Raw genomic sequence first — 26317 nt, 5'->3', positions numbered from 1 at the left:
AAACACTTGCCTCAGCTCAAGATAGAACCTGATTTTTTTTTTTAATTAATTCTACTGCATGTGACAAAGAAACAATATCAGTTAATGAGAGGCGTGGGAACTCTTTTGATGCCTGTTCTACTTTTTAAGTTTTTTTCTACCGAGTTCCTTAACCTTTTGTTACTCTGTTTCTCTACTTATAAACCCGGAACAATGATGGGTATTATTAGCTCAAATTATTTTGTTCAGAGAACTGGGACCTCTGGGCAAAATTACCAAGTCAATGAAGTTTTTCTTTGACTTTTACACCTTCTTTTACTCATTCCGCTGTGCTAAGTGCTGGGGATTAAAAAGTACATAAGCATAGCCCCTGTCCTCAAGGAACTAACAGTTTAGTGGGTACGAAATAACTATGACAATTCTGAGATGCGTGAATAACTGTTTTGCTGAATATAAATTGGGGGTGGGGTAGTTATGGGAACCCAGCACAAAACATCAGCAACTACTGGGAAACACAGGGAACAGACTTTCCTCCCAACTACCTTCTTTCTCCTCTCTCTGCCTCTCCACCCCCCCCCTTTCCAGCTGTTTCCAGAACAGAGCCTCCCCCATGACTTTCCTTATGATATAGAGCCCCAAGCTTTAGACTGACTTCTGCCTTCTTCCATCAGAATCTATCTGATATTACCTACCTACCTGCAAACTAATTCAAGCTAACTTATTCATTGATGGGTTAACTCCTTCCAGATGATATTTGCCTTCTGACTGGGGCTGTCCTTACATATTCCACCAGTCTTTTTGAGCATGCACAGTCTAGGTAAATTCCAATTCTTTTCCCCAAGACTGGTGAGTGGAAGAACCAAGACTTGAACCTGGTGATCTCACTGAAAGCCAAGGGATTTTTCCTTGGAATTACACTTTTTTATTCCATCCACTTATAGTGTGCTGGCTCTACCTAGCTAGACAACCCTACTGGCTGAGCCTTCAGGTGGAGCAGTAGGACGGTGCTAAATATGGTGTACCTAAGTGAAGATGCAAGAGAACCCAGGGAAAATGGCATCTCTACCAGGAGTCATTGCTACTCCTGGAGGTCCAGAAACTATGTGGGCACTGCTTAGTTATCCAGCCACACTACCTGCCTACTGGAAGGGCAGCTGGAGGTCCCAAGAGAGTGCAGATATCCACCCCACCCCACCCCACCCCCAAACCCAGGATCACTGTTTTCAGCTATTGCTGCCATGGAGGAACAGTAGTAATCTCCCCTCTGGACAAGGAAATCTCTAGGAGAAGAAGGTGTGTCCGCCTCATGTTTCACCACCAGCCCTGCCCAGTGTCTGGACCAAAGTAAACATTTAGTTAATATTTGAAGAAGGAAAGGAAGGAAGTAGGGAAGAATGAGAGGAAAAGAGAAGGCAAAGGAAGAGAAGGGAAGGGAGGGAAGGAGAGGAGAGGGGAGAGGAAAGGCTGCACTATCAAGACATGATTTCTGGAGGAGGGAGAGCTTTTGGAGAGTCTGGATGGACTCATGGGTTTGGATTGCAGAAGAGCATATGGAAGAGTGTTTCTATATGAAGATGAACAATGTTGGTTGGAGTCTGTAAGTAAAGATGAAATTTACATACAGTGAAATGCACAAGTATTAGGAGAAATGTATGTACTTGTGTAACCACCGCCATTATAAAGATAAAGCCAATTTCCATCCTCTCAGAAAGTTTCCTCTTACCCATTCCAGTCTTCCCCTGTTCCCACAGCACTCAGTTTTCTGAGTTTTCTGGTTACCATTCTGTAGATTAGTTCTGATTCTAAAAATTAATACAAATGGGATCATATAGTATGTGTTCTTTTGAATCTAGTTACTTCATAATGTTTTTGAGATGTATCCACATTGCTTGTCAGTAATTCATTCTTTTTTACCATTGACTAGTATTCCATTGTGAGAATTTACCCTGATTTGTTTACCTGTTTTCTGGCTGATGTGCATTTAGATCATTTGGAAGGGAAGGGAAGGGAAGGGAAGAGAAGGGAAGGGAAGGGAAGGGTGAGCTATTGAAACAATGGAGGATAGTTCTTCTCTTTGGTCATTCCACAAGTCTTATAGCTGCCAAATCTCTACCAACTCTTCCTCCATACTGCCTCCTTCAGACACAGCAATTATACTCTTCACTCTGAACAATCCAGTGCTAATGATCTCGGGCAAAAGAAACCTCAGTACAAACACTTCATACTCCTCTTGGTGTATTTCTATGCCACACTGCCCTTGCTCCCTGCCTTTTCATCCCCACAACTCCTACTTGAGCAGGACTGTCTACAACTTTAGTAGGTTTTGCGTGTATTAATTTTTTTTTACCAATACAGGGTTTTTATATGCTTGTTTTTAGAGTTTAGAGCTCTATTGTCTCTGTAGCCCTAAAAATAGGAACATATTTTAGACCAACCACTCTACACCTGCAGTTAGGCTTCACCTCATCTGGAAGGGCATGCAGAACCCTGTCCATTACCAGAAAGAATACAACCTCACTCAAACACATGTGGGATTCAGAGGGCAGTGCAAAAACTTCCTTGCATTTTGTCTCAGATTGGCTTTCACTGGTATATAGAGACCGCTTCCAATGGGTGCTTGTATGCCTCTTCTCTTTCTTATCTCTCTCTTCATTCCTCTTCTCCTGTCCTGTCCTCCAAGCCTCTCCACCGTGCCACATCCCCTACGTACATACCAGGAGCCACCTTGCCTCTACCCCTTGGGGGTTATTTGACTCCAAAAAGGGCCAGGGGCAAGTAAATCATCATGTTTTTGAGAATGGAACCCACTGGATTTTCTTCCTCTGGATCATATTTTCTGCTTTGTATGATAATTTCTAGGCATTTTCATACATAAAATATCCCTTGCCCATCACAGCTGAAATAGAAATGAAAGTAGCGAAGTCAATCAAGCGTCTATACTACCACCTTCCTTTTGAGGTCAGAAACACTGTCTTAAAAATGTTGTATATTCAACTACCTAGCACAAAGAAGATGCTCGATAAATATTTGTGGGTGGAACCTAATCAGTGTTTACCACACTGCTTAAGCACTGAGACCCAGCAGGACAAGTTGCCAATTCATGATTAAAGGGCTTCTATTTAATTCCTTGTCAGCTACCAAAGAGTAGTGTATGTTTATTAAATATCTGTTCCTGAGTTGAATGTTATTTCACATTGTAAATGTAATTAGAAATAGTTAGGAAACACATCAAGGACATATATATTTCCTGGAGGGAAGGAAGGGGGGAGAAAAGAAAGTGCCCATGAGCCACGTTGAACAAGTAAGATCAGGCTCTCAGAACACGTCTCAGTCAACAGATGCCCTGCAGGTAAAACCTTAGGTGACTTTAAGGCTTTGCTCCAAAATGGTTAAACTAGAGGCCTGTGTGCATCCTGTCACGATTTTATTTTCAGCAGCTTGTTTGCCCAAGTACCTCCCACTCTTTCCCTTCCCCAGAAACTGCAGCTCTCTTCTGCGTCCACAACAAAAATGTTTGTCTTTTCCAAAGCTTGAGGCACTAACCCAGGCCTGCAAATTTCTTTGTGTAATAACATTATAATCAAATCACGTTAAGTCAGTGCCAGTAATACATGTGTTTTCAATTTTAAAGCTCACAAGTGATTTATTATTCACCTCCTAATATTCCATTTGTATGTTTACTGCTAGAAACAAGAAAGTTACATACATAGAATCGCTTCCAAATTTTGCTATGAAGCTATTTCTCTGGTTGTCCTGTAGTTGTTTTATAAGTTGCCTTTCTATATTTCTCGCTGTGACATTCCTATTCAATGATATTGATTTTAATCTTCAACTTCTAAATCTTTATTGGTTTTAAAACACTTGTATTTGTGAATTATATTGACATTCCCTTTTATTATTTTTGTTTTACTATACTTTTTTTATTTTTTTAACATTTATTTATTATTGAGAGACAGAGGGAGACAGAGCATGAGCAGGGGAGAAGCAGAGAGAGAGGGAGACACAGAATCCGAAGCAGGCTTCAGGCTCCGAGCTGTCAGCACAGAGCCTGACACGGGGCTCAAACTCACAAACTGTGGGATCATGACCTGAGCCAAAGTCGGACGCTCAACCGACTGAGCCACCCAGGTGCCCCTTACTATACTTTTTTAAAGGAGAGGAATCTGGGTATTGATGTATGACCATACCTTAGGGAAATAGGGTCCTATGCTGGACCTCACATGTCTCCTACTTTTTGTCCTTTCCTGTAAAGAATAAAATATAAGGAACTCTATAGCATCATCTTCAAGGTCAGATATAGCTGGGTCCCAATCCCTGCTCTGCTACTTATCAGGTGTGTGACTTTGGATAAATTACTAAACCTTGCCAGATACATGGCTTCATCTATAAAATATACTCATTACCATCAACTTCACAATACCCACTTTTATGAAAATTAATAGGAAGACAAATGTATATGACTTAGTACGTACTCAGTATTTCCTACTTCCATCATTCCTAGCCCCAAGCCCTCTTGTTCTTGCTATGGATACAACACATGGAATAAGAGGCCAGTTGCATTTGTTCTAGATTAAGTACATCCATTATATCTTTGGGAATCGTTTGGGTATCCATGCATTAGTAGTCGTCTAAATCGACTCTTTCTTCTCTCTGATCTAGCTCCATGTGATAATATATGGCTTCCCATGGCCTGTTAATGGTATAAGTCTTAATGGAAGCTTGTTCCTTAAGAGTGCCCTACACCAAGAGTTGTAGATGTGAATGCACCTAAGGTGCCACACCTAAGCCATAGAGAGCCATAGGCCATAAGAGAAAAATCTCAATGCACAGATAAATATCTCAAGTTCCCTACTGCACTAGGGTGGGTATTTACATTTATAGAGTTATACTCCAACCACTTCTAATACCCACTTGATTCAATCCATTAAATCAAAGTTTTCACTCAGGTAAAATATCTTTCAAGTAGCCTTTGTAGCCTATAAAAGAAAAGGAATTCACTTAAGATGCACTTAGTTTCCAAAGAATAAACTATAAAGGATCATTTTCTGGACACTTTTCAAGATACATGTTCTTATCCAGGCCTCTACCAATGGATAAACTCAGCACTAACCTACCACCATTCTCAAGATGTGCTTATAATCATCACAGAAAATCCAACAAATTGAGAAAAGAGCTAGACGTTCAAGTTCTTCTGCACAGAGGATCACCTTTGTTATCTGTTGTTAGATGAATGAATCTTTCCTCTTCTGGATAATTCATTCAGTCCTACAATCCCATGGTAGCACCCATTTGGAAGCAAGGTAATGGGCTACAGTAATGACGGGAAAAATAAAAATCTTGCACCTCAATCAACAATCACCTCATCCTTTCATTTCTTCATTCAATAAGCACCTTTTTAGCCAGTCCACACACTATTTAAGACGTGGCCATATCCTGACAGGGCTTACAATAGTGAGCACAGCACCTGCTGCCTCATCAGAGAGCTAAGAACGCCTGTTACTACCATATCAACTGCAATGCATTAGGAGGACTCCCAGAAGGACCTGAAGGTCTCTGACTGGGAAGTGAGGAGGAAATATTTGAGGTGGGCTGTTGTAGTGTGCATGGCATTTCAACAGGTAAAGATAAAACTCAATGGAAAAGGAATGTGGGAATCAGTACAGAAGCAAAAAACCATAGGGGACCTGGTAGGAGGTGGGAAACAGCAAGAACAGAGACCTATTTATCTGCAAGGGGTCTGGCAGGAGACAAAAATGGAAAAATAAGTTGGCATCACGTTTGGAGAGCCGTGAATACCAGAATAAATAATATGAACTTACCTAAGTAGACATTGGGGAGCCACTGAAGAATTTGGAGCAGAGGGCTGACACAGTCGGGATTGTGCTTGAAGAATAAATCTGTCAGTGGCAGGTGAGGTAGATTGGAGGGGACATCTGGGGGCGATCAGAAGGTTTGCCCAGTATCCTGGGACAGGCGAGTGAAGAAGTAGCAGACCAAGTGAAAGCAGAGGAGCCAATGCACATTACAACACACATCTGGAATTTTCGTAGTGAAATGGCACAATTCAAATATCTATCTCCAGATAAAAGACCACATTTATTTTAAATATGTGCTGAGAATCAGGAAATTAATGCAGCAATTTTTAACCTCTGGAGACTTAGAATCAACTGCAGTTTGGTCACCTCAATTTGCTCACCACAAACCATTGCCCTCAAAACTCAGGATCTGCTAAACATTTCAAACTCTGAGAAGCCAAGGGTTCAATAAAACCGCATTGTGCCTGGAGTGTATTTCTTCTTTAGGATTGAGGAAATTTGATCTGCTCCTTACTAATTCATTCAAATTTCATTCAAACTGGGATTTTGAAAACCCTCTCTATTGCCCAAAGAATCTTGAGTTTATTTTAAAGGCCTTTTCCCCTCCTTTACAAAAAGGAAGTAGTAGCTTTCCATTCATTCCTGAACCCAGGAAGTTAGAGATCCATAATCCTTAGGTTGGAATGGATTGTATGGTGGACAAAGCACCGGGCTGAAAACAGCACATTTTGTCAAAAACCAGTGTGTTGTGTGGCTGAGGACAAGCATATGACCTTCATGAATACTTTCTGAGCTTACTTCCTGGTGCCGATGCAGCAGGTGTGGGGACAGGGAACAGGAGAAGGGGGTCATTCTCTTCTATGACTCCTATCTGGTATGCTGGTACCCTCTTCACTGCCAAGAACATGAAAGAGAAATGGCAATTGAAAAAAATAAATATGTTAGGGGTGCCTGGGTGGCTCAGTCGGTTGAGCAACAGATTCTTGATTTGGGCTGAGGTCATGATCCCAGATCATGAGATCAAGCCCCACTTTGGGATCTTTGCTGACAGAGCAGAGCCTGCTGGGGATTCTTTCTCTCCCTCTCTCTCTGCCCCTCCCCCACTTGCATCTTTCTCTCTCAAAATAAATAAATAAACATTTTTAAAAAAAAGAAAAGAAAAATAAACATGTTAAAAAGTAGAACTAGAGAGGGGCGCCTGGGTGGCCCAGTAGGTTGAGCGTCCAGCTTCAGCTCAGGTCATGATCTCACAGACCATGGGTTCAAGCCCCGCGTCAGGCTCTGTGCTGACAGCTCGGAGCCTGAAGCCTGCTTCGGATTCTGTGTCTCCCTCTCTCTCTGCCCCTCCCCTGCTCATGCTCTGTCTCTGTCTCAAAAAATAAATTTAAAAAAGCATTTTAAAAAATTTAAAAAAAATAAAGTAGAGCTAGAGAAACAATTTACCCTGTCTTAAAGACTTTCCTCTTCCGCCTCCTCCTCCCACTCTGTGGCAGTGTTGACACAAAGCTCTTCTTCTAGTGACAGCCATCAAGGAGTCGTGAGTATTTGTTGTACACAGAAGAGCTAATGACATGGGACTTTAATACATCTCTATTCAAGAGCTGATTTTAGAGAACTTAAAATAGCTGCTTTTAAGTCAAATTGATTTCCCAACTTCAAGTTACATTTTCAAGTGATGGTGTACTTTGTTTGAGTTTATTTTCTTTCTCTTTCTTTCCTTTTCTTCCCCCAGTGTTTTGTTACTGTTGTCGTTGTTGTTATATGTATTTTTGTTTATTAGCTTTTTGGTATCACCACTGATTTTCCTCCTTTTCTAGTAAAGGCTAAGGCTAGAAAGTGCCCTAGATGTTAAGGAATTTCATTTGTATTTTATCTCAATCCAACTGTTCAGGACTTCAAAGGTCATTTGTAATGACTGTGTCTTAAAAATATGTCCCTCCATGTGTACACAGTCTCCACATTTGATGCTACAGGTCAAATAATATCCTTGGTTGTCATCAGTCCTCCCCACCATTTTCTAAGTGCTGGGAATATATATACAGGAAGAAATAAACAAATATGGCCACTTATGAGCACTGGTGATTTTTGAAAGACTGGGATGGAGATCGTAACATATTTTACAAGGCTTTTTGGCAGTTAGTTCTTTCATGACTAAACGCAGACTTTAATATCTAGAGATGCTAAACTCTGAAGGGTGGAATTTGAGTACTGATGTCATTACAGCCAAGTCTGAAGTATGAAATTTGCTGAAAGCACATGAAAATGAATCGAAGTATTTAATATGTTGAGAGGAGCACTAGTCTTATTCAGAGGCTGATGTCTTTAGCACCTCATCAAGACTACAAGCCCACATTGTACCTTTTAGAAATCATCGATATTATTTTTTATATACAGCATCTTTAAAATGTTTTCACCTTTTAAAGTAGTTTACTTAAAATTGTATCTGCAGGGCAAGTGCATCTTAGAAAAAGTTGTTTCGCTCTTAAACCCTATGTTTTTCAAGAAAATTGCCATTCTGGACAACTCCTCTAGTTTCCAACTTTGCAGGGATCCTGAACCCTGAACTAGAAGAATTGGTGTAGCAAGAGATAAAGAGCTATGCTACAAATCTGCTTATTTGTGCTCCAAGGCACCTGAAATCGAGTGAATTAACTTTTTCTCATCTTTTTAAAACCTACATATTTAAAACTAGAATTTCAACCCGATTTCTCCAAGACTTACTATTCTTGAACTTGAAACTGGAGCACGGACACAGGAAAGTCACTTAATCTGCTTGCCATGTATTTAACACCTATAACTTGCAGGATATTGTGGAAATTCAAAGGAAACAAGCAGGAATGTAGCCTCCAAGACCAGTACAGCCTTATTAGAGTATCAGGTGTGTAAATAAAAGTGAATTTGCAATCATACAGGGCACAGTTGAGGGTTACAGTGGGAGCCGATCACAGAAACAGTGGTAGGGGAAGGACCTGGGCCCTGGAACTCCTTGAGGGTTTGAGAATATGATTTCAAAACTAACCTATAAGTTCTAGCATCTTGCACTTTTTATTTATTTTTTTTAACTTGTTTTTTTTTTAATTTTTTTTTTAACGTTTATTTATTTTTGAGACAGAGAGAGACACAGCATGAACGGGGGAGGGGCAGAGAGAGAGGGAGACACAGAATCGGAAGCAGGCTCCAGGCTCTGAGCCGTCAGCCCAGAACCCGACGCGGGGCTCGAACTCGGGGACCGCGAGATCGTGACCTGAGCTGAAGTCGGACACTTAACCGACTGAGCCACCCAGGCGCCCCTTCATCTTGCACTTTTTAAACTAGCTTATTATTTAAAAGAGGCATTTGATGATGATATTTCTGTAAACTGAGATAATTAGTTCAAATTAAATCAACAAATTGTGCATAGAGTTTCCATTATGTACAAGATTATGCACTAAATACAAGGGTTTACTGTTGTGTGCCAGTCTCCGCCTATCAGTAGCTAATGTTGTGGCTGGACCAACGCTTGTGGTTCTTATGGTTGCAAAATACCCTTGAGTAGTAACCATCAAGAAACTTTGAAAAAATAAAGGTTTATTACTTACAGGACCTGGAAATTACACAGCACACGTGGGGTCACACAGCAAAGTCATGGGTAGAAAGAGAGAGTGGTGAGCACGGGCTAGTGTTCTTTATTGGGGTCAGGGGTGGGGACCTAGGGTTTTGCAGACTCAACTCTTTATTGTGACTTTAAAAGGTAAGAGTGGGGAATTTAAAGCACAGGAAGAGAAAAAATAAGTGGCCCACATGGTTAGTTATCGAAATCAACCAAGATCTCTAAAACAAGGGAGCCTCAGTGGAAGGGAGGTGACCTGGCTCTTTGTTTAGTCCTGTGGCTGACAATGTGTTTATTTAGAAGAGCCTTCTTTGAAGTGGATGCCCCTTTGAAGCGAATGGCCCTGGGAGCAACGTTTAAGTCAGGCACTGGCATTACCAAAACAAAATTTTAAAAGCTGTCAGGACTTAACACTACAATTGCAAAGTTTGATGAGATGATTTATGCTCTTGGGGGCTAATAAGTTATTTATACTAATAACTCTATAGTGCAAGACATGTTAAAAATCCTATAAAAGAAGAATAACAAAGCCTATGAATAGCCACTAACCCAGCAAAGACTTTCATTATTATTATTATCATCATCATCATCATCATCATCGTATAATATAGGTATTATAATGAGTACAATAATTATCAGAGTAGGGCATTTATTAATAACACATTATTTAAAAGATTCAGGTGCATTAGTGCTTGAAAGTATTAAGTTTATGGGAGTTGGGTCTCCATGTTTGCTTGAGGCGAATTCTGCTCACTTAAATATAAAGGCATTCTTTGTTCTTAGAGCACCTGCTTTATTTCTGCATCAGTTACTAACTATTCAGATTCAGGAAACAGTTGATACAGACCTTGCTTCTGTATAAGCAAGACTTATACGTTGACAGAAACAGTAAGTACACTTACAGATTTTCTTATCCTAGATATTTATTCTGGGCTTAAGGTTTCTCCTTGTACCAAAATTTATCAGCCCCTATAAAGAGAATATGCCATGAAGAAGGTACTCAAAATGAAAATAATTTTTATTAACATTTTTTGTATTTAAGCCAACCCCAACTTGTGAAATTTAAAAACTACCATATCAGCAGTGCCAATATAAACTTCGTAACCTTAAATTAGTGTCTAAATTGTGCAGAGATGTGTTAATATGTACATATTTGTGAAATTTATAAATGAACAAGTGAGCAAAAAATGAATTTCACAGTCCAGGTCAATGCACACATAGATGAGGCAGTGAAACTATTCTGGAGCACCATTTTAACTGTTCCAAATGAAAATTCGGGGACCAATAGCCCATAAAACGACAAAATCCAAGCAAAAAGCACCATTACAATAACTGTGAATGCCTTTAAATAATGACTTTTTTAATTATAAAAAGATATTAAATAAACAGCAAGTCGTTATTAGGCACATCGCTAAGACTCTCCAGATTTTCACGACTTGAATTCAGCTGAACTATCTGTAAAATGAAGCTTAATCATTTAAACTTCTACCCAGATATGCATATCACTATACCCCTAATTACCAAAGTCAGTACACTGGTTATTCACTGAGAGTCTTTTGGAAATCAATGTATCCGATGTTATTCAATAATTGTGTAATACATTTGAACACTTCAAAAAGCAGTGCCTGGGGCAAGCATACAGCATGGCAATCTATTCATGTGTTGTTTCTTATACGGATTTTTTTCTCCCAACCGCACCTTCAGTTTATATCCTAATTTGTCATTATCTCACAGAGCACAAAGTGTTCCCTAAATTACAGTTAACAAATAAGTTATTAATGCTGTTTTAAATAAATTTATCTTTCTTGCATTATTGAATGTTCTCCTTTTTAGAAGAGCTAGCTTGAGGATTTTTTCATTTAGCTTCATGTATGTCTTCAAATAAACCCCATTGTTTTCATAAGTGGCTACCTGAAATCAATTCTGAAATATTTTCTTACCTGGTAAAGAATAACCCAAATAGAAGTGCTGAATGGCATGATCATGGCTTGATTGGTAATTTAGAAAAAAATGGCCACCAGTTAATAGTGCAGCAGGGTAGATAGCTACCTGCCAATCTCAGGAAGTTGGAAACCGCAAATAAAGAATATACCTCATGATAACCAATTTGTTCCAAAACTTCGAAAATCCTCACTGTGAATAACATTGTATGCTACCTTTTTTTAACCTACAGGCTACCACAAAAAATTAACCATGAGACGGTTTTATTGTCTAGATTTATTTTAATATTCAGCATGTTTTACATTATCTGAGCGTGTGCACCAAAGATGTAAGACAGGGTAAGAACTCGGGCAGTGGGGTACTTACTTCCTACTCCAAATTAGAAAGGGTGCCAAATAGCTCAGTAATCAAGGTATATCCTATTTTAAAGCAGTATTTTTTAAATAATAGTTAAGGCCAAAAAATATCAAAAATTTAAATAAAGATCAAAAGAGACCTACATTCTGGCATGCTGGTGGACTACTATCCGTTTGACTACAAGGTAAAAAAAAAATAAGCAGGGAAGAAGGGAATCTTGCCATGTTCTTTGGCTTAAGGGCAAAATGGATCTAAGTTAATACTTGATAGCATCATTAGATTAGCAGTATTTTTGTCAACATGGTAACTGCAATGAATACAAACCATTATTTCCTATCATCTGTATTTACTATATGTAACTTAAGTGTCATTATCTTACCTATGAATCTGTTTAAAGTGTCACACCATTTAGAAAGCTGAATGGACGTTTACAAAGGAATACAGTTGATACTTGAAAAACATGAGCTTGAACTGTGTGAGTTCCCTAACAAAGATTTTTCTCAGTAAATACAGTACAGTACTGTAAATGTATTATTGTCTCTTCCCTATGATTTTCTTAATAACATTTTCTCTGGTTTACTTTATTATAAGAATATAGTATATAACACATGTAATGTACAAAATATGTGTTAATCAACTGTTTATGTTATCAGTAAGACTTCCAGTCAACTGCAGGCTATTAGCAGTTATGTTTTTGAGGTGTCCAAAGTTATATGCAGATTTTCAACTGCACAGTGAATGGGCCCTCTCCAGTTCCCACATTGTTCAAGAGTCAACTATAATCCATAATTTGAATTTGCTATGTTTGCGGCATATTTCCATCATTCAGGCTTACCTTGTTTACTTCTGGTGCCATTATGTAAATGCTCTCAGCCACATAGGAGATTTTCTTTTAGTATCTTAGAAGGGGGGAATTTTCATAGAATGCTAAAAACAGAATAGATCATTGTATGGCTTTTTCCTTTTAGATTTATACATAACAGGAATAACTCATTTCATTTACTTATTGACATACTTGCTTTCATTCTATATAATTCTACATAGAACCATCACAATTCTTTCCTCCGCCGTGTAGCAAAACTCCTTGGGCTGTCTACACTTGATAGCATTGCCTGAGATTTCTCTTCTCATTCTCTCTTCTTTATATATAAAATGCCTTCAAATTTACAGAAAATTTTCAAGGATAGGATAACATTCATATACCCTTTACCCAGATGCACCAATTATTATTTTGGCCTATTTGTCTTTGCTGTATATTTTTTCATAATCCTTTGAGAATTTGTTGTGCACATCATGCCCCTTTATCCCTAAATATTTCAGCATTTCTTTTCATAGAAAAAAGGCATTCTTTTGCATAACCACAGCTCAGTGATCAAATTCAAGAAATTTGTAGATAGACTATGACTATATCATATCCAAACTTCACAAATTATTCTAATAAAGTCATTTTTGGAAAACTTGCTCTGGTCCAGGATGCCATTCAGTCATGCAAATGCACTTAGAGCACGATATCTGGTATCCGTTATCCTAAAACAATACCAGAGGCTATCTTTGACTTTCACAACATCAGCATTTGTTAAGAGCACAGGCTGATTATTTTTTAGAGTGTCTTTCAACTTAGGTTTTTCTGATGTTTCCTCTTTCGGGGGGGGCGGGGGTTGGCTGTGCATTTGGAGCAGGAACAGAGCATTGGCAATGTTGCGTCCTCAGTGCATCACCCCAGGAGGCATGTAATGTCACCTTCTCCCATTATTGGTGGTGTGAACTTTGACTACTTAGGGAAGATAGCACCTCCTCCACTAAAAAGCTATGCATATTTTCCTTTCCAATTAGTAAATCTGTAAGGAGATCCTTTGATACTATAAATTACCCTGCTGCTCTTTAAACTTTCACCGAATAATTTTAGTGTCCACTGATGATTTGGGCATGAAGCAATTATCACCATAAAAGCTGCAAAATGGCAATTTTCTGACTCTATTGACTCACACTCTCTGCAAGGAGGAGCTTTCCCTTCTCATGTATTTACTTACTTAGTTGCTTACCCATCAGTATGAACTCGTGGGTTCTTCTTTCAATCAGTGGTTTATAACCAGCTCTTCCACTATTTATGTTGATGCTCAAAGTTTCCCCTATTTGTTCACAGGGACCCCCTTCAGGTCATCTCCTCTGTCATGTTTAAATGATCTCATCATTTATCAACCTCTCCCTTATTTTCTGGCATTATAAGAAGTTACAGTCCTTCCTGTACTTTGCTGCCCCGGTCCTAGACTCGACCATTTCCTCAAGGTGGTCTGGCTCCTTTTAGTGAGAAATTGTCTTTTAAAACCAAAATCTGGAAGCTAGACGTGTGACTAGGGTGTTGTTGTTTCTAGGTTGGATAAAATGTGCTCTATTAAGTGCATAGTTCAGCTCATTTTGACAAATTTATACACCCGTGGTCAATTTTCAGTCTGCATTGTACTTGATCTATTAGCAGCATTTGATACTGAGGACATCTTCCTCCTTGCAATATTGTCTTCACAAGGCTTCTGAGAAATGATCGTTTGGGTTTTTTTTTCCCCCCATACCCACCGGATAGTCCTTCTTAGTCCTTTTGATTTTTCTCTGTTCTTCTCTATATCCTTTCAAAGTTGAAATACTGCGGAACTCAGACTCTGATGCTTTTCTCATCTGTATGCATGCTCACTCCCTAGTTAATCTCATCTGACAACTCTCGGATTTGCATCTCTAACCCAGTCTTCTCCCCCAAGCTCTGGGTTTCATAGCTACTTATTTCTACCTGACATCGCCACCTGAATTTCCAGGAGACATCCAAATTCAGCACATGCAAAACTGAAATCCCCTGTACAACTGCTCTACCTGCAGCTCTCCCGTCTCAGGAGATGGCAGCTCCATTCTCCCAGTTATTCAGGGCAAAACTTGGAGGTACCCAAAGTATACTCTGGATCCCTCCCTCTACTTCTGGTTCCTTCACTGGTCTCCCCCCTGCCCATAATCTCTTGCCATCATCTCTTGCCTGGATCATTCCAATGGCCTCATAACAGCAGAGCCTTCTTCAGATCCTTTGTCTCCCTCTCTCTACCCCTCCCCAGCTTGCACTCTCCCCAAAATAAGTATTTTTTTTAAAAAATAGAAAGAATTTCAGCCAAACAGCATTTCCAGAGAACAGCAGGTTTTGCCTGGCCTGAATTAAGCCTTTGCATGCATAACGGAACCTAAGGAACAAACTGATTTTGGTAGGTGTCTACCATTGGGGAAGGCCACATTGCCCACTGTTTCTCTATCCATTGTGATTCTGAGTTTCCTAAAGGAGAAGGGGAGACGGGAGGAAGCATCAAAGAATCCAACATTTCTTTATATATGAACTGTACGTTTTTCTACTAGAGTGTTCAATTTTTATTTTTTTTAATTTTTTTAACGTTCATTTATTTTTGAGACAGAGAGAGACACAGCATGAATGGGGGGAGGGCCAAAGAGAGGGAGCCACAGAATCTGAAACAGGCTCCAGGCTCTGAGCTGTCAGCACAGAGCTGGACGCGGGGCTCGAACTCACGGACCACGAGATCATGACCTGAGCCGAAGTCGGCTGCTTAACCGACTGAGCCACCCAGGCGCCCCTAGAGTGTTCAATTGACTTCAGATTCAAATTGGGCAGAAGATGTCTCATGTGAACCTGGAGTGACTCATAGAATTTCAGCTGAGATAAGACATACCTTGACAGGCATTCAGATAATGTGCTTGGAGTATTTCTAGACAGTCACCACAGTGTCAGTAGTCAAGTTTTGAAAGGCCCATGTCACATGAGTATTAAAATATCTCTACTGACAGGATCAGGCTTTCATGGCCACTAGTAAAAGAGAATATACTCCATTACAAAGTAGACATGCTCTCTGCTTCTCGTCAGGGAAATCTAGGTCCCTTTTGAATGGAGAGTATTGATTCCTTTGCCACTGATGTTCTGGGACATTAGGAAACATTTTCCTCGTGTATAAGCTAGTGTATTTAATTCAGAGAGTGTAGGATGAGAACCTGGTCTAAATTTTTGAGACTTGGCTTTAATATCACAGAAAAAGCATAACTACTCCTTTCAAATGCATGCAAAAGTATGTGGATTTCACTTACAAAGCATACCAGTGTCATTAATAAGAAAATGATGTTTTTAATTTATATATTTCATGTCTTCCAAAATTACACTCAGAAATGTCTTGACATTTTAATGAATGTAATATATAAGAAAGGTCATTTTCGTTCTAGAAGAACTTCAGATGTAGAATTAATAGACTGTATTAATCTTTTCAATTTATCTCCTTTATAATACATTGTATTTTTACATAGTGGAGAAAATAGGGTTTATTAAATATATAACTTCTGTATTTGATTACTTTCCACAGATACAACACACTCAGGGGAAATTGGCACCAAGAAAAAGGTGAAAAGACTGTTAAGCTTTCAAAGATACTTCCATGCATCAAGGCTGCTTCGTGGAATTATACCACAAGCCCCTCTCCACCTGCTGGATGAAGACTACCTTGGACAAGCAAGGGTGAGTCAGTTACCTCTCTGTTCCCTCCCATCAGGCTAGTGGCTAAGAGCATGTGCCTCAGTTGACAGCACTGGGGTTGGAGTCCAACTTCTGCCACTGAGACGCTCTGTGATTCTGGCTAGTTAACATGTCTGTACTTTTCTTCAAATATGAAATGAAGTTAATAGAAACACCCACCCATAAGGCTGATGCAGAGATTAAATGAGGTAAAGCATGTTTACATGTTTTATATATTCATGCCTAGCACATGCTAGCTATTTTCATTTTTACAAATGGGCAAAACATTGTGCATAACAGTAAGTAAAATTTTGAACTGACGGATTACCACTGAGAGAATAACTAAATCTTTAAGCCCATTGAATTATCTCCTTGTAATAGCTACACTGAAATTAACCCAATAATTACCAACTCCTTTTTTTTTTAATGTTTATTTATTTGTTTTGAGAGAGAGAGGGAGAGAGAGTGAGGGAGGAGCACAGAGAGAGAGACCAACTAGGCTTCACTCTGTCAGCATGGAGCCTGATGCGGGGCTTGATCTCCCAAACCATGAGACCATGACCTGAGTGGAAAAGTGGAAATCAAGAGTCCGGTGCTTAACCAACTGAGCCACCCAGGCGCCCCCAATAATTACCAACTCTTAATTCCACTTACATCTATTGTAAGTGCATTATAGTAGTAATGTATGTAGTGTAATGCACTACAGTGCATTGTCCTTTGTATAATTTTTATTTAATTTAAATAATTTTCACTAATTTTACAATTATTTTTACCATTCTTTGATCAAGGGTTGAAACTAACATGTGACTATCCAAAAAAAAAAAAAAAAAAAAAAGGTTAACAAGTTATCTCTAGCCTAAACTGTCAAAGGAGTTTAAATTTCAAGATAAAATAACATAGTTTAAACAAAGTCAGAAGTAGTGTCTTAGAGTTTATATGCTATGTAATATTATGCTATCTATATACTATTAAGAAATATATACTATTAATATATAGCATTAATGACTAAGCAGCAAGTAATATCAGAAGAACTAATTCCCAACATTAGATCTAAAAAAGGTGGGGGTGGAAATCACTCCTTCTAACAACTGAAGTCTTGAAATTGAGTGAATATCTGGTTGGTTGGTTGGTTGGTTGGTTGATTGGAGAAAGAAGAACAAGCCTGAGATCCCAGCACTGGGGCATCAATGACAGAGCACTCTTGTGCCCCCCTCCCCCGCCGAGCAACCACCCCTCAAGAGAGGTGACACAGACATGTAGAAAGAACTGTGGGTCACAAGTCAAGAAGATATCAGGGATCAAGTCCTGGTCCTGCCTTTAGTATTTTGACTTGGGTAAAATGCTCAGCCACTCTAAATCTCACAGATAGCCTATTATTCTTTCATTTTTCTGATAATGTTGTGAAGGTCCATGACAAGACCTTTGGACTTTATTGGAAGATGCAGGGAAGACCTGTAGTGGCAGGAGAGTGAGCTTGTCCTTACTGGAAGTGGTGGCTTTAAGAGGAGAGAGGAAGGTCAGTCGCAGAAGCCATAGTGAGGATAGAATCAGCAACCACAGCTTTGCATCTGAGAGTTAAAAACCATCTAAGCATGGGGTATTTAAAAAAGAAAAATAGGATGATAAGTCTACATTGGACAGTAGGTCTTTAAATTATCCAGTATTTGCATTGCCCACTCCAGTTTCCTATCTGTTAGAGTGTATTAGAGTGGTTCATTTCGCATTTACTCCACATTGAGCAGAATAATGTGCTCAGCAATCATTTTTACTTCATTTTTTTTTTAAATTTGATGTAAACATTCTCAAGTATATAGTAGTTTGTGATGTAGAGACTTTACTGAACTACAATTTTAACAGATAGCAAATTTCATGTGTGCTTATTATGTACAAATACTATTCTAAGCACTCTACATACACTACCTTATTTAATACACACAAAAATCCTCTGAGGTAGGCAATATTATCAGCCATATTTTTCATATAGGAATCTGAGGTACAGAGAGGTTAAGGAACTAGCCAAGTTCCCACAGCCAGCAAGAGATACAGCTAACACTGAACCAGCCAGTTTGATTCCAGAGCCTGTCCCTTTTACACTGTTGTTATTAGTACATAGAGTAAGGTTTGTTTTCCCACAGACCAGACAGCAGTGTGCTACTATCTTCAACTTCTCAATTGTTTAATTCATTGTCTGAAAGTAAATGTTTAAGTCTCCGTTATGATTCATTGGAGTGCTGTTTTTTGTTTGCCTTTTCAGCATATGCTCTCCAAAGTGGGAATGTGGGATTTTGACATTTTCTTATTTGATCGCTTGACAAATGGTAAGTCACCCAAAAGAATTCTATTTTCAGACACTGTTATTCTTTTTCCTTCTTTTTCCATTTTCATACGTCTGCAGCCACTCGAGAAGGGCCAGGGCAAGGGAAAATTGATTCAGATGAAAAGTAAGGACTGAATTAGGCCTTAGAATCTTAAGACCATTTCCTTCTGGCCTTGATGATCCCAAAGGAATTTGGAAACCACAGATTAGATTCTTTCCTCGCAGAATACTTGGGCCACATCCAGATGGAGGAAGTTCATTGTTAGTGGGTGAAAACCAGAAACATTAAAGCTCATCTGATCAGTCCTGACTCTTACAGGGCAGACATTTGTACATTTTCATTAAGTGAGCTGAATCTCCCCCAGTGCAAGTATTGTTCAGAGAGGCTGGGCATCATTGGAGGAAAACATTAGTTGATGACAGTGTGTAAAAGTGTAGGTTGCAGCTGAAGGGGAAAATAGACATTCCCATTGATTTCACTTTTAAAATCATGGTGCCTATAAAGATATTGCTTAAGAAAATAAAATCTGATTATACATTCATCTGCCCATTAAACAAATGCTGATAGGCCTAGAAAGCCAATGAAAGGAATCCTATCTGATGCTGACCTTCACATGCTCCACCATCGACCAGGCTTGTACTTTAAGTCATTACAGATGGTTTTCTCACCATTCCGTTACTTGACAAATAACATACAGTTGAGAGATACAGCCTCAGCCCATGAAGCCGAGCTTCACACTGTGGAAAACTAACTAGCCATATAAGGATGGACCCCACAATCTTATATTTCACTTTGCTCAAATCAACTGAGAAGTGGGTGCCAGTAGATGAAATCAACTGTGAATGAAAGGATTTGTTCAATGATATTTGTTCAAAAGAGAGTATAATCATGACCCTCATAGAATAAGAAATGATTCTATGTCAAAGAATTTAACTCAGGGAATTTAACCTGTCAAAGATTTAACTCAGTTAGACATCCAGTAAGATGCTACAGCTAGTTAAAGGAAAATTCAGAGGACAACACATATATAAACAGTAAGAAATGCTCAAAGGAATTTATAAGTAGCTGTAAAACTGGGAAGAGAAAATCTACTGCATTTTCACCCGAGTGATTTCGTTTGCATGTATATGGACAAGAACCACTCGCAGTGCTGTTAGTTACCTACAGCTTTGAGAGTTATGAAATAGCTCAAAGACAATGGAAGCTGCAGAAGCACAGGATCAGGCACCCTGGAAGAGTGTGTCTAGGCAACACTTAGTTTTCCACTGAAGACATCCAGTCATCATCTTGGTCCATTTCAAAGTCTTTCACAAATTCTATCATGCTTTTAAAATTCAAACCCATTATTCTTTAATAAATTAACACATTTTTATTCAGGAAAGAAACAATATTTCCTGAGTGCTTACAAGTCACTATTGCTTCAGTTTTGCCTCTCTGATAGTTGTAAACTATCTCATGGTCACATCTCATCTTGGGTGATTTTGAATGGGGAGAACAAGCAATGGCCATTAAGCAATGCGATGACTTGGATACCCCTGTGACTCTAAGAATTCATTGGAAGCAACTTAAGACACATTGCAAGTGACTATTAAACTGTGTCTTTAAAAAATACACACACACATACACACATGCACACACACACCCATGTGTGTGTCCCTGATACAATAGTCAGACTCCTTCTAACTCTTGATGCTTTCATTGCCTTTGGTATAGAGTGAAGGTCTGAGCTAGCTCGTTTCACTTGTTCGGTACAAGGCAACCTAGGATCAAACCACAGTCATAGTATCCTTTATACTTGAAAGAGTTCAAAACTAACAGGGAAAAGGAGACCTATCAGAGACCTTCCATTACAGAAACTTTGGATTCTTTTGTCAGTCTTGATAGTTCAGTGGTGATAAAAATGTGTTGAAATAGGTGACTGTTTTCCTGTAGGAAACAGCCTGGTAACACTGCTCTGCCACCTCTTCAACACCCATGGACTCATTCACCATTTCAAGTTAGATATGGTGACGTTGCACAGGTTTTTAGGTAAGTCTTTATTTCCATATTCTACCTCCTTTCCCCTGAATTATGGCAATCCATAATATTCTTCAACATAAAGTGGCAAGAACAATAGCAGGGTAGATGAAGACCTCAAGTTAATCTTAAATTATCCCATCTTAATTTTAAAATATGGTTTACCCACTTAAATCCTTGAAAACAATATTTACTTGATTAGTCATGTTTATAAGAGTTAAAAGCTACATAAAGAAAACAATCAAGAGCATGTAACTGTTAAAGAAATTACTGATCTGCTTACATATCAGCAAAACCCCAGTTAATGTGTGCCTCAAATAATTCCAATCTGGACACGAGTTGCTGAAAGTCTTCAACAGACTTTTTTTTTTTTTAGATAATAAGAACTACCATTTATGTAGTGCCCCCTACATGCAAGATGCTCTCAGTATATTATCTCTAACCATTTCAACAACTCAGCAAATTGGGTGTTGTCACCACCATTTGGCTCACAGTTAAGGAAAAGTAGAAAGACATTTCATAACTTACTCAAGGTCAACACTTGTAATTGGCAGAGCCTCAGTCCAAGCCCAGGTCTGTCTGACTTGAAAGCCTGCCATGTTTCCACTCAACTCCGCCCCATCACTCTCTATCAAAAACAGCCCCAGTTCTTACTGGACTTTGTGCACATGATTATTTATCTGCCAAATTATCCAGGGCACATTTTTAATCACCATATAACTTCCTGCTGCCACTTAGCTTGTTTCTGGCTCCTTTGATGTGCCCTATGGCTATGCTTTGGATTTGGAAGCTGACTTAATGCCTCCAGAGTAAAGTAACAGTGACATGAGAGCAACAGAAGTAATGACAACCAACCCTATCTGGTGCTTAAATATGCTGGTAACCCTTCTAATGACTCGCATATATTAATACATTTAATCCTTAGAGCAGCCCTTTGAAATTGGAACTGTGGTTGTCCCCATTTTATAGAGAAGGAAACTGAGGAAACTTATGGTTAAGCAATTTGCTCAACATAAATACTAAGTGATAGAGCCAGAGTTTAAATGTAATTGTTTTTAAAACCTGTAAAATAAGTAATACGTGGCACAAAAGAAATATTTGAAAACAGCTCTAACGTGGCTCAGTTCCAGAAACACAAATGACCTCAGGCTAATTGAGTTTAGATTTCTTGGGCAAGGTAATGGCCACAAACTGGCCAAATAATGTTTATTTGTCTAAAGAAGGAGAACACAAGATACTTTGGACATGTGTATGCACACAGAGTAACATAAAGACTGTAAAAATTTGATGATAGAAATAACACCAGAATTCAGAGCAAAATTCGTAGCATGGGCTGAGAAAATATGGCCACACTTGCAAATCTGGATATTCTGTACACACTGAATATATTGCATCCTAAGCATGCCCTGACTGTTAACTAAAGCAGACTAATTGCTTCTGTAATTAGCAAAACAAAATGGCCTTGCTTATGTCTCTACTCGGTTCCAAGAGCACTCTGGTCCTTACATTGGAAGGGTATGAGAGAGGCTAACTTAAATCTGAATAAGATAGAAATAAAACCAAGTTCTCCATTAGGTCAACCCAGTACTTTCAATTTCTGTCTGAAGTAACCTCAGATTTGTTTTCGTCAGTGTTTACTGTTCAAGTGATAAGCCAATCTTTGGACATCAGGGGTCTGATGCTCTTTAAAAGGAAACCTCTTTTATGACATATTATTCATAAATGGCAGCAAACTTAAATAATTAAACTATAGTGTGAAATAAAGTTGTCCTTTTCCTACATATTTATTTTTCCAATGAATGAAAGCCTTGATGAATGCCAGAAAGGGGTGATTTATGAAGGTGGTGAGGAATCCCAAGGGCCTCACAAATCCTTTTAGCCTTTCTCCGGTCTGCCCTCCCCCTCCTCCTCACTAAAAACAGCCCAGTAGAGCTGCCAAGCTTGCAAACCACATTTATTTTTAAAGGATCCCCAGGCTGCACATTTTGGAGACACTGATATTTTTTAAGTAAAAGGGACCCTCAACAGTTCAGAGCTAGTCTGCCCTTCCTGTTTTGGTTCTAGCTGATTGAGTTATCTGTTTGCCTCCTAGTCATGGTTCAAGAAGATTACCACAGCCAAAACCCATATCACAATGCTGTTCATGCAGCCGATGTCACCCAGGCCATGAACTGCTACCTGAAGGAACCCAAGGTAAAGCAAGACTCAGCCACCGCCTCAGCATTGGAAATGCCAAGTAAACTGCCTGCTAAGCCCCAAATCACCCAATATATCAGAATAACTGTGTATGGATCATTCACAATATGAACACAAATTATTTGTACTAAAGTTCCAGTATCAGCTCTGAAAATTATATGAAAGAGAATGTAAATTTTCTGAGTTTTTTTTCTCATAATTTCTGTATTTTTGAGCCTGCATTAGGACAAAAACAACCCTCTCCGTGACAGTCTACATCTTAGATATCTTCAAAACTCTCAAGAAATCATTTTGCCTTGGACCTTTGCCACCAATGTCACCAGCAGTGAACTTTTCTGGGAAAATCTCCCACCTCATGTTTTTTGATTAATGAATAGAGTCAAAACTCCTCAAAACTCAAGCTCCATTTCCTATAAGCCAATGGGGCATCCTGATTCAGGCCCAAGAAAATTTGTGACTTCAGAGATCTCAAAGTATGTTCTGATGCAACAAACGAATCCAATACTAAAAACATAACAATAATACTCATTAGTTGAAATATAAGCATTTTTAGCCATATAAAACTTAGTTGCTAGAACATAAGCTTTTTCAAAAATGATATCCTAGTCCAAGTCTCTGTTTAGTTCAGTTTTAATATCAATCACTAAATATATAGATGCCAGACAGGCATTCCCAAAAGAAAACTGGGTAGATGCCTCATCCTTATAAAATATCCCATTAAAGGTTGTGTTTTTAATCTGTAAGTCGTCCAAAAATTGTAATATATCACACCGTAGTATATTTAAATTTAGTGCTAGATTTGCATTCTCCTGCTTGGTTTCTTAGTGAACCAAAAAAAAAAAAAAAAAAAAAGACAGATTCTTACACATTCCCCCACTATTTATTACACATTGAAAAAATATGCAAATTTTGTAATTCAGCCCACTCTTGATTTCATATTCAGTGGCAATGATATAGTGGATGGTTGAAATACACAAATGATTTTTTTTTAACGTGTCCATTACTTTGGCTTTAAATTTTTCCTTCATTCACTGCTTTCTCTAGGAGCAAGGCTGATTTCAGGCTCTGCCTTCTCCCCGCTCACCAGAGAGCAGTCTTGCCAACAGGAATACCAATGCACCAACAAAAAGAAACAGATGGGATGCCTGGGTGGCTCAGTCAGTGAAGCATCCAACTCGATTTCGGCTCAAGTCATGATCTCACACTTCGTGAGATCGAGCCCTGCACAGAAAAAAAAGAGAGAGAGAGAGAGAGGAGCAGTGGGAAGAGGAGGGTAGTTGAATGAATGATCCAGAAAGATTTGACTTGCTTAATTCCCTTCCATGCTGTCCTTTCCTCCCTGCAATTCCATGTGACTATCACCTCACTGACTGCTTCAAGAGGGTAAAGGTCAGGATGAAAGCCTAAAAACTACTGTGCAAGATTATGTGCATGAACATCAATCAGTCTCCCAATTTGATTTTTTTAACAGCTTGCCAGCTTCCTCACACCCCTGGACATCATGCTTGGACTGCTGGCTGCAGCAGCACACGATGTTGACCACCCAGGAGTGAACCAGCCATTTTTGATCAAAACTAACCACCATCTCGCCAATCTATACCAGGTAAGGGAACCCAACATTGAGGCACAGTTCAGCCAACTGCCTTAGGCCCAGTCCTGGAGCGTGAGTCTCATCTTTGGAGTTAACCTTTTTTCAGGGCCAGCCTCAGTGACCACAGCCACAGAGCATGGATTTGAAATAGGTCTAGGATATCCCAAGGTAGATTTAATTGGTATCACAAGGTAGATGAAATTGTCCAATGTAAAACAGGATCTCTGAGCCTACCCTCTCAGATGTGAGAATATCTGTCTCCCTGGACACCGTCTCATATATAACGGCCAATTGAAGCCAGTCCTTGTAGGACCTCTATAAACGATACTTCCCAGCTCCAATCCTAATTCAAATTTATGTCTTTAAGGCATTTCTGAACTTGACTGGCCTCTAGGTCAGAGTATGTTATCAAAGACAATAGGCATATTTTGTTGTTCTAAAATAGGTCAGCAGTATGAGTAGGTTGGCCTGGAGAACTTTTATCTCTGATGTTATTTAAAATAGTAAACTTTAAATCACAAATGAATAACTCCCAGAATTTTTAGTATGGGTCTTTGGAGACCTTTGGTTGTCTGTCACAAAATCATTGCAAACAAGGTAGTCATTGATCTCAATTTTAGTAGATCTTTTGAAAAAACACAGTGCTGAAAAATTCCTGACAGATCCCTATAAAGCACAAGTGGAACTTGAAAAAAAGAAAAAAAAAAAAAAAAAAGCCTTTCTCCATCCAATTGATTAGCTTTTAACATCAGTAGGAACTGGCATTCCAAGGTTTATGGATCCACGTGGCCAGCCAGCACCCGGAGCCTGGATAGATGTAACCACATAGAGGGGACAGGATGACAGAACTAAGAAAGATTTTGTTGATGAGCTATAAATTAAACAAAGAAAAATAAAAAATAAAGCTAAACTTTCTAAAGCATCTCACAAGCTAAATTTATTACTTAGAAAAACATAGACCTGAATAATGGGTCTGAAAGCCCCCAGATGGATTTTCTATTCCTGTCAATTCTGGTTTTTTCAAATGTGTTTTATTAGACAAAAGAAATCAATCAACAAAATTGGCTACTTGATCCATTCCCATATAAAGTAAATGCTTACATAATTCTAGTTTCTCATCACCATATAAATTATGTCAATGAAGTTTAAGAGAGTATCAGCTGTGGGGCACTTGGATGGCTCAGTAAGTTAAACTTCTGACTCTTGATTTTGGCTCAAGTCATGATCTCACCATTTGTGAAATAGAGCGCCAAGTCGGGCTCTGCACTAACGGCATGGAACCCACTTGGGATTCTGTCTCTCTCTCTCTACCTCTCCCTGCTCTCGTTATGTGCTCTCTCTCTCTCTCTCTCTTTCTCTCTCTCTTTCTCTCTCAAAATCAATCAATCAATGAGAGTATCAGCTGCCACTGACTGATTTGTACATAAAATGAGAGTCATAAAACTGTACTTTGACATGTAATATATATAAAACCTGTAATGAATTCACTTTTAAGCAGGAAGTTAAAAAGAAATACGCCAGATGTTAAAAACAAGAAAGTAGTTGTAGAATTTCATGAGAATTAAGTACTTATTGCTAATTAACAAAAAATTATTCTCAAAATAAAAACACTAGTCTATCTTGTTCAGATATTAAAATTGTTCTCAAAAAAATGAATTTCTTACCCAAACGTTTCAAGTGCAGATAACTTTTAATAGTTTTTATTTTAATCACTTTGTTAAAGATAAACATTCCAGTACAACCAAATTCTTCAGCCTTTTCAATGCAACATATAGTCTTGTGTGTTTTTAATCAGCAGCTACTTACTGCATATGTCATATGATACACTAAGATCTAGGAGTACAATGATGGATAAAATGTAATCTCTGCCCTCAAACATTTGTTCAAACTCAGATGTTCAAAATGTGCAAAATCTGAGAAGACTTAATCTCAGTTTGAAAGTTTTGGGGCCTTAGCTAAAGGTATACGTATAGA

General features: G+C 38.8%; 1 protein-coding gene across 5 annotated transcripts in view; it reads left to right on the top strand.

The window, feature by feature from the left end:
* Positions 1 to 26317, top strand: part of PDE7B (phosphodiesterase 7B) — a 581511-nt gene that overhangs the window by 524055 nt on the left and 31139 nt on the right. For all 5 annotated transcript variants that reach the window (XM_053222207.1, XM_027056809.2, XM_053222208.1 and 2 more), the window contains 5 exons: positions 16074 to 16225; positions 18477 to 18540; positions 20473 to 20568; positions 22649 to 22749; positions 24224 to 24355. In XM_053222207.1, coding sequence (XP_053078182.1) covers positions 16074 to 16225; positions 18477 to 18540; positions 20473 to 20568; positions 22649 to 22749; positions 24224 to 24355 — 545 coding nt within the window. The remainder of the gene's footprint in view (positions 1 to 16073; positions 16226 to 18476; positions 18541 to 20472; positions 20569 to 22648; positions 22750 to 24223; positions 24356 to 26317) is intronic.

Source organism: Acinonyx jubatus, chromosome B2, assembly GCF_027475565.1.
Source record: "Acinonyx jubatus isolate Ajub_Pintada_27869175 chromosome B2, VMU_Ajub_asm_v1.0, whole genome shotgun sequence".
Lineage (NCBI taxonomy): Eukaryota > Metazoa > Chordata > Mammalia > Carnivora > Felidae > Acinonyx > Acinonyx jubatus.
The sequence above is the reverse complement of the archived record's forward strand: the minus strand, read 5'-3'. Positions and strand labels throughout refer to the sequence as shown.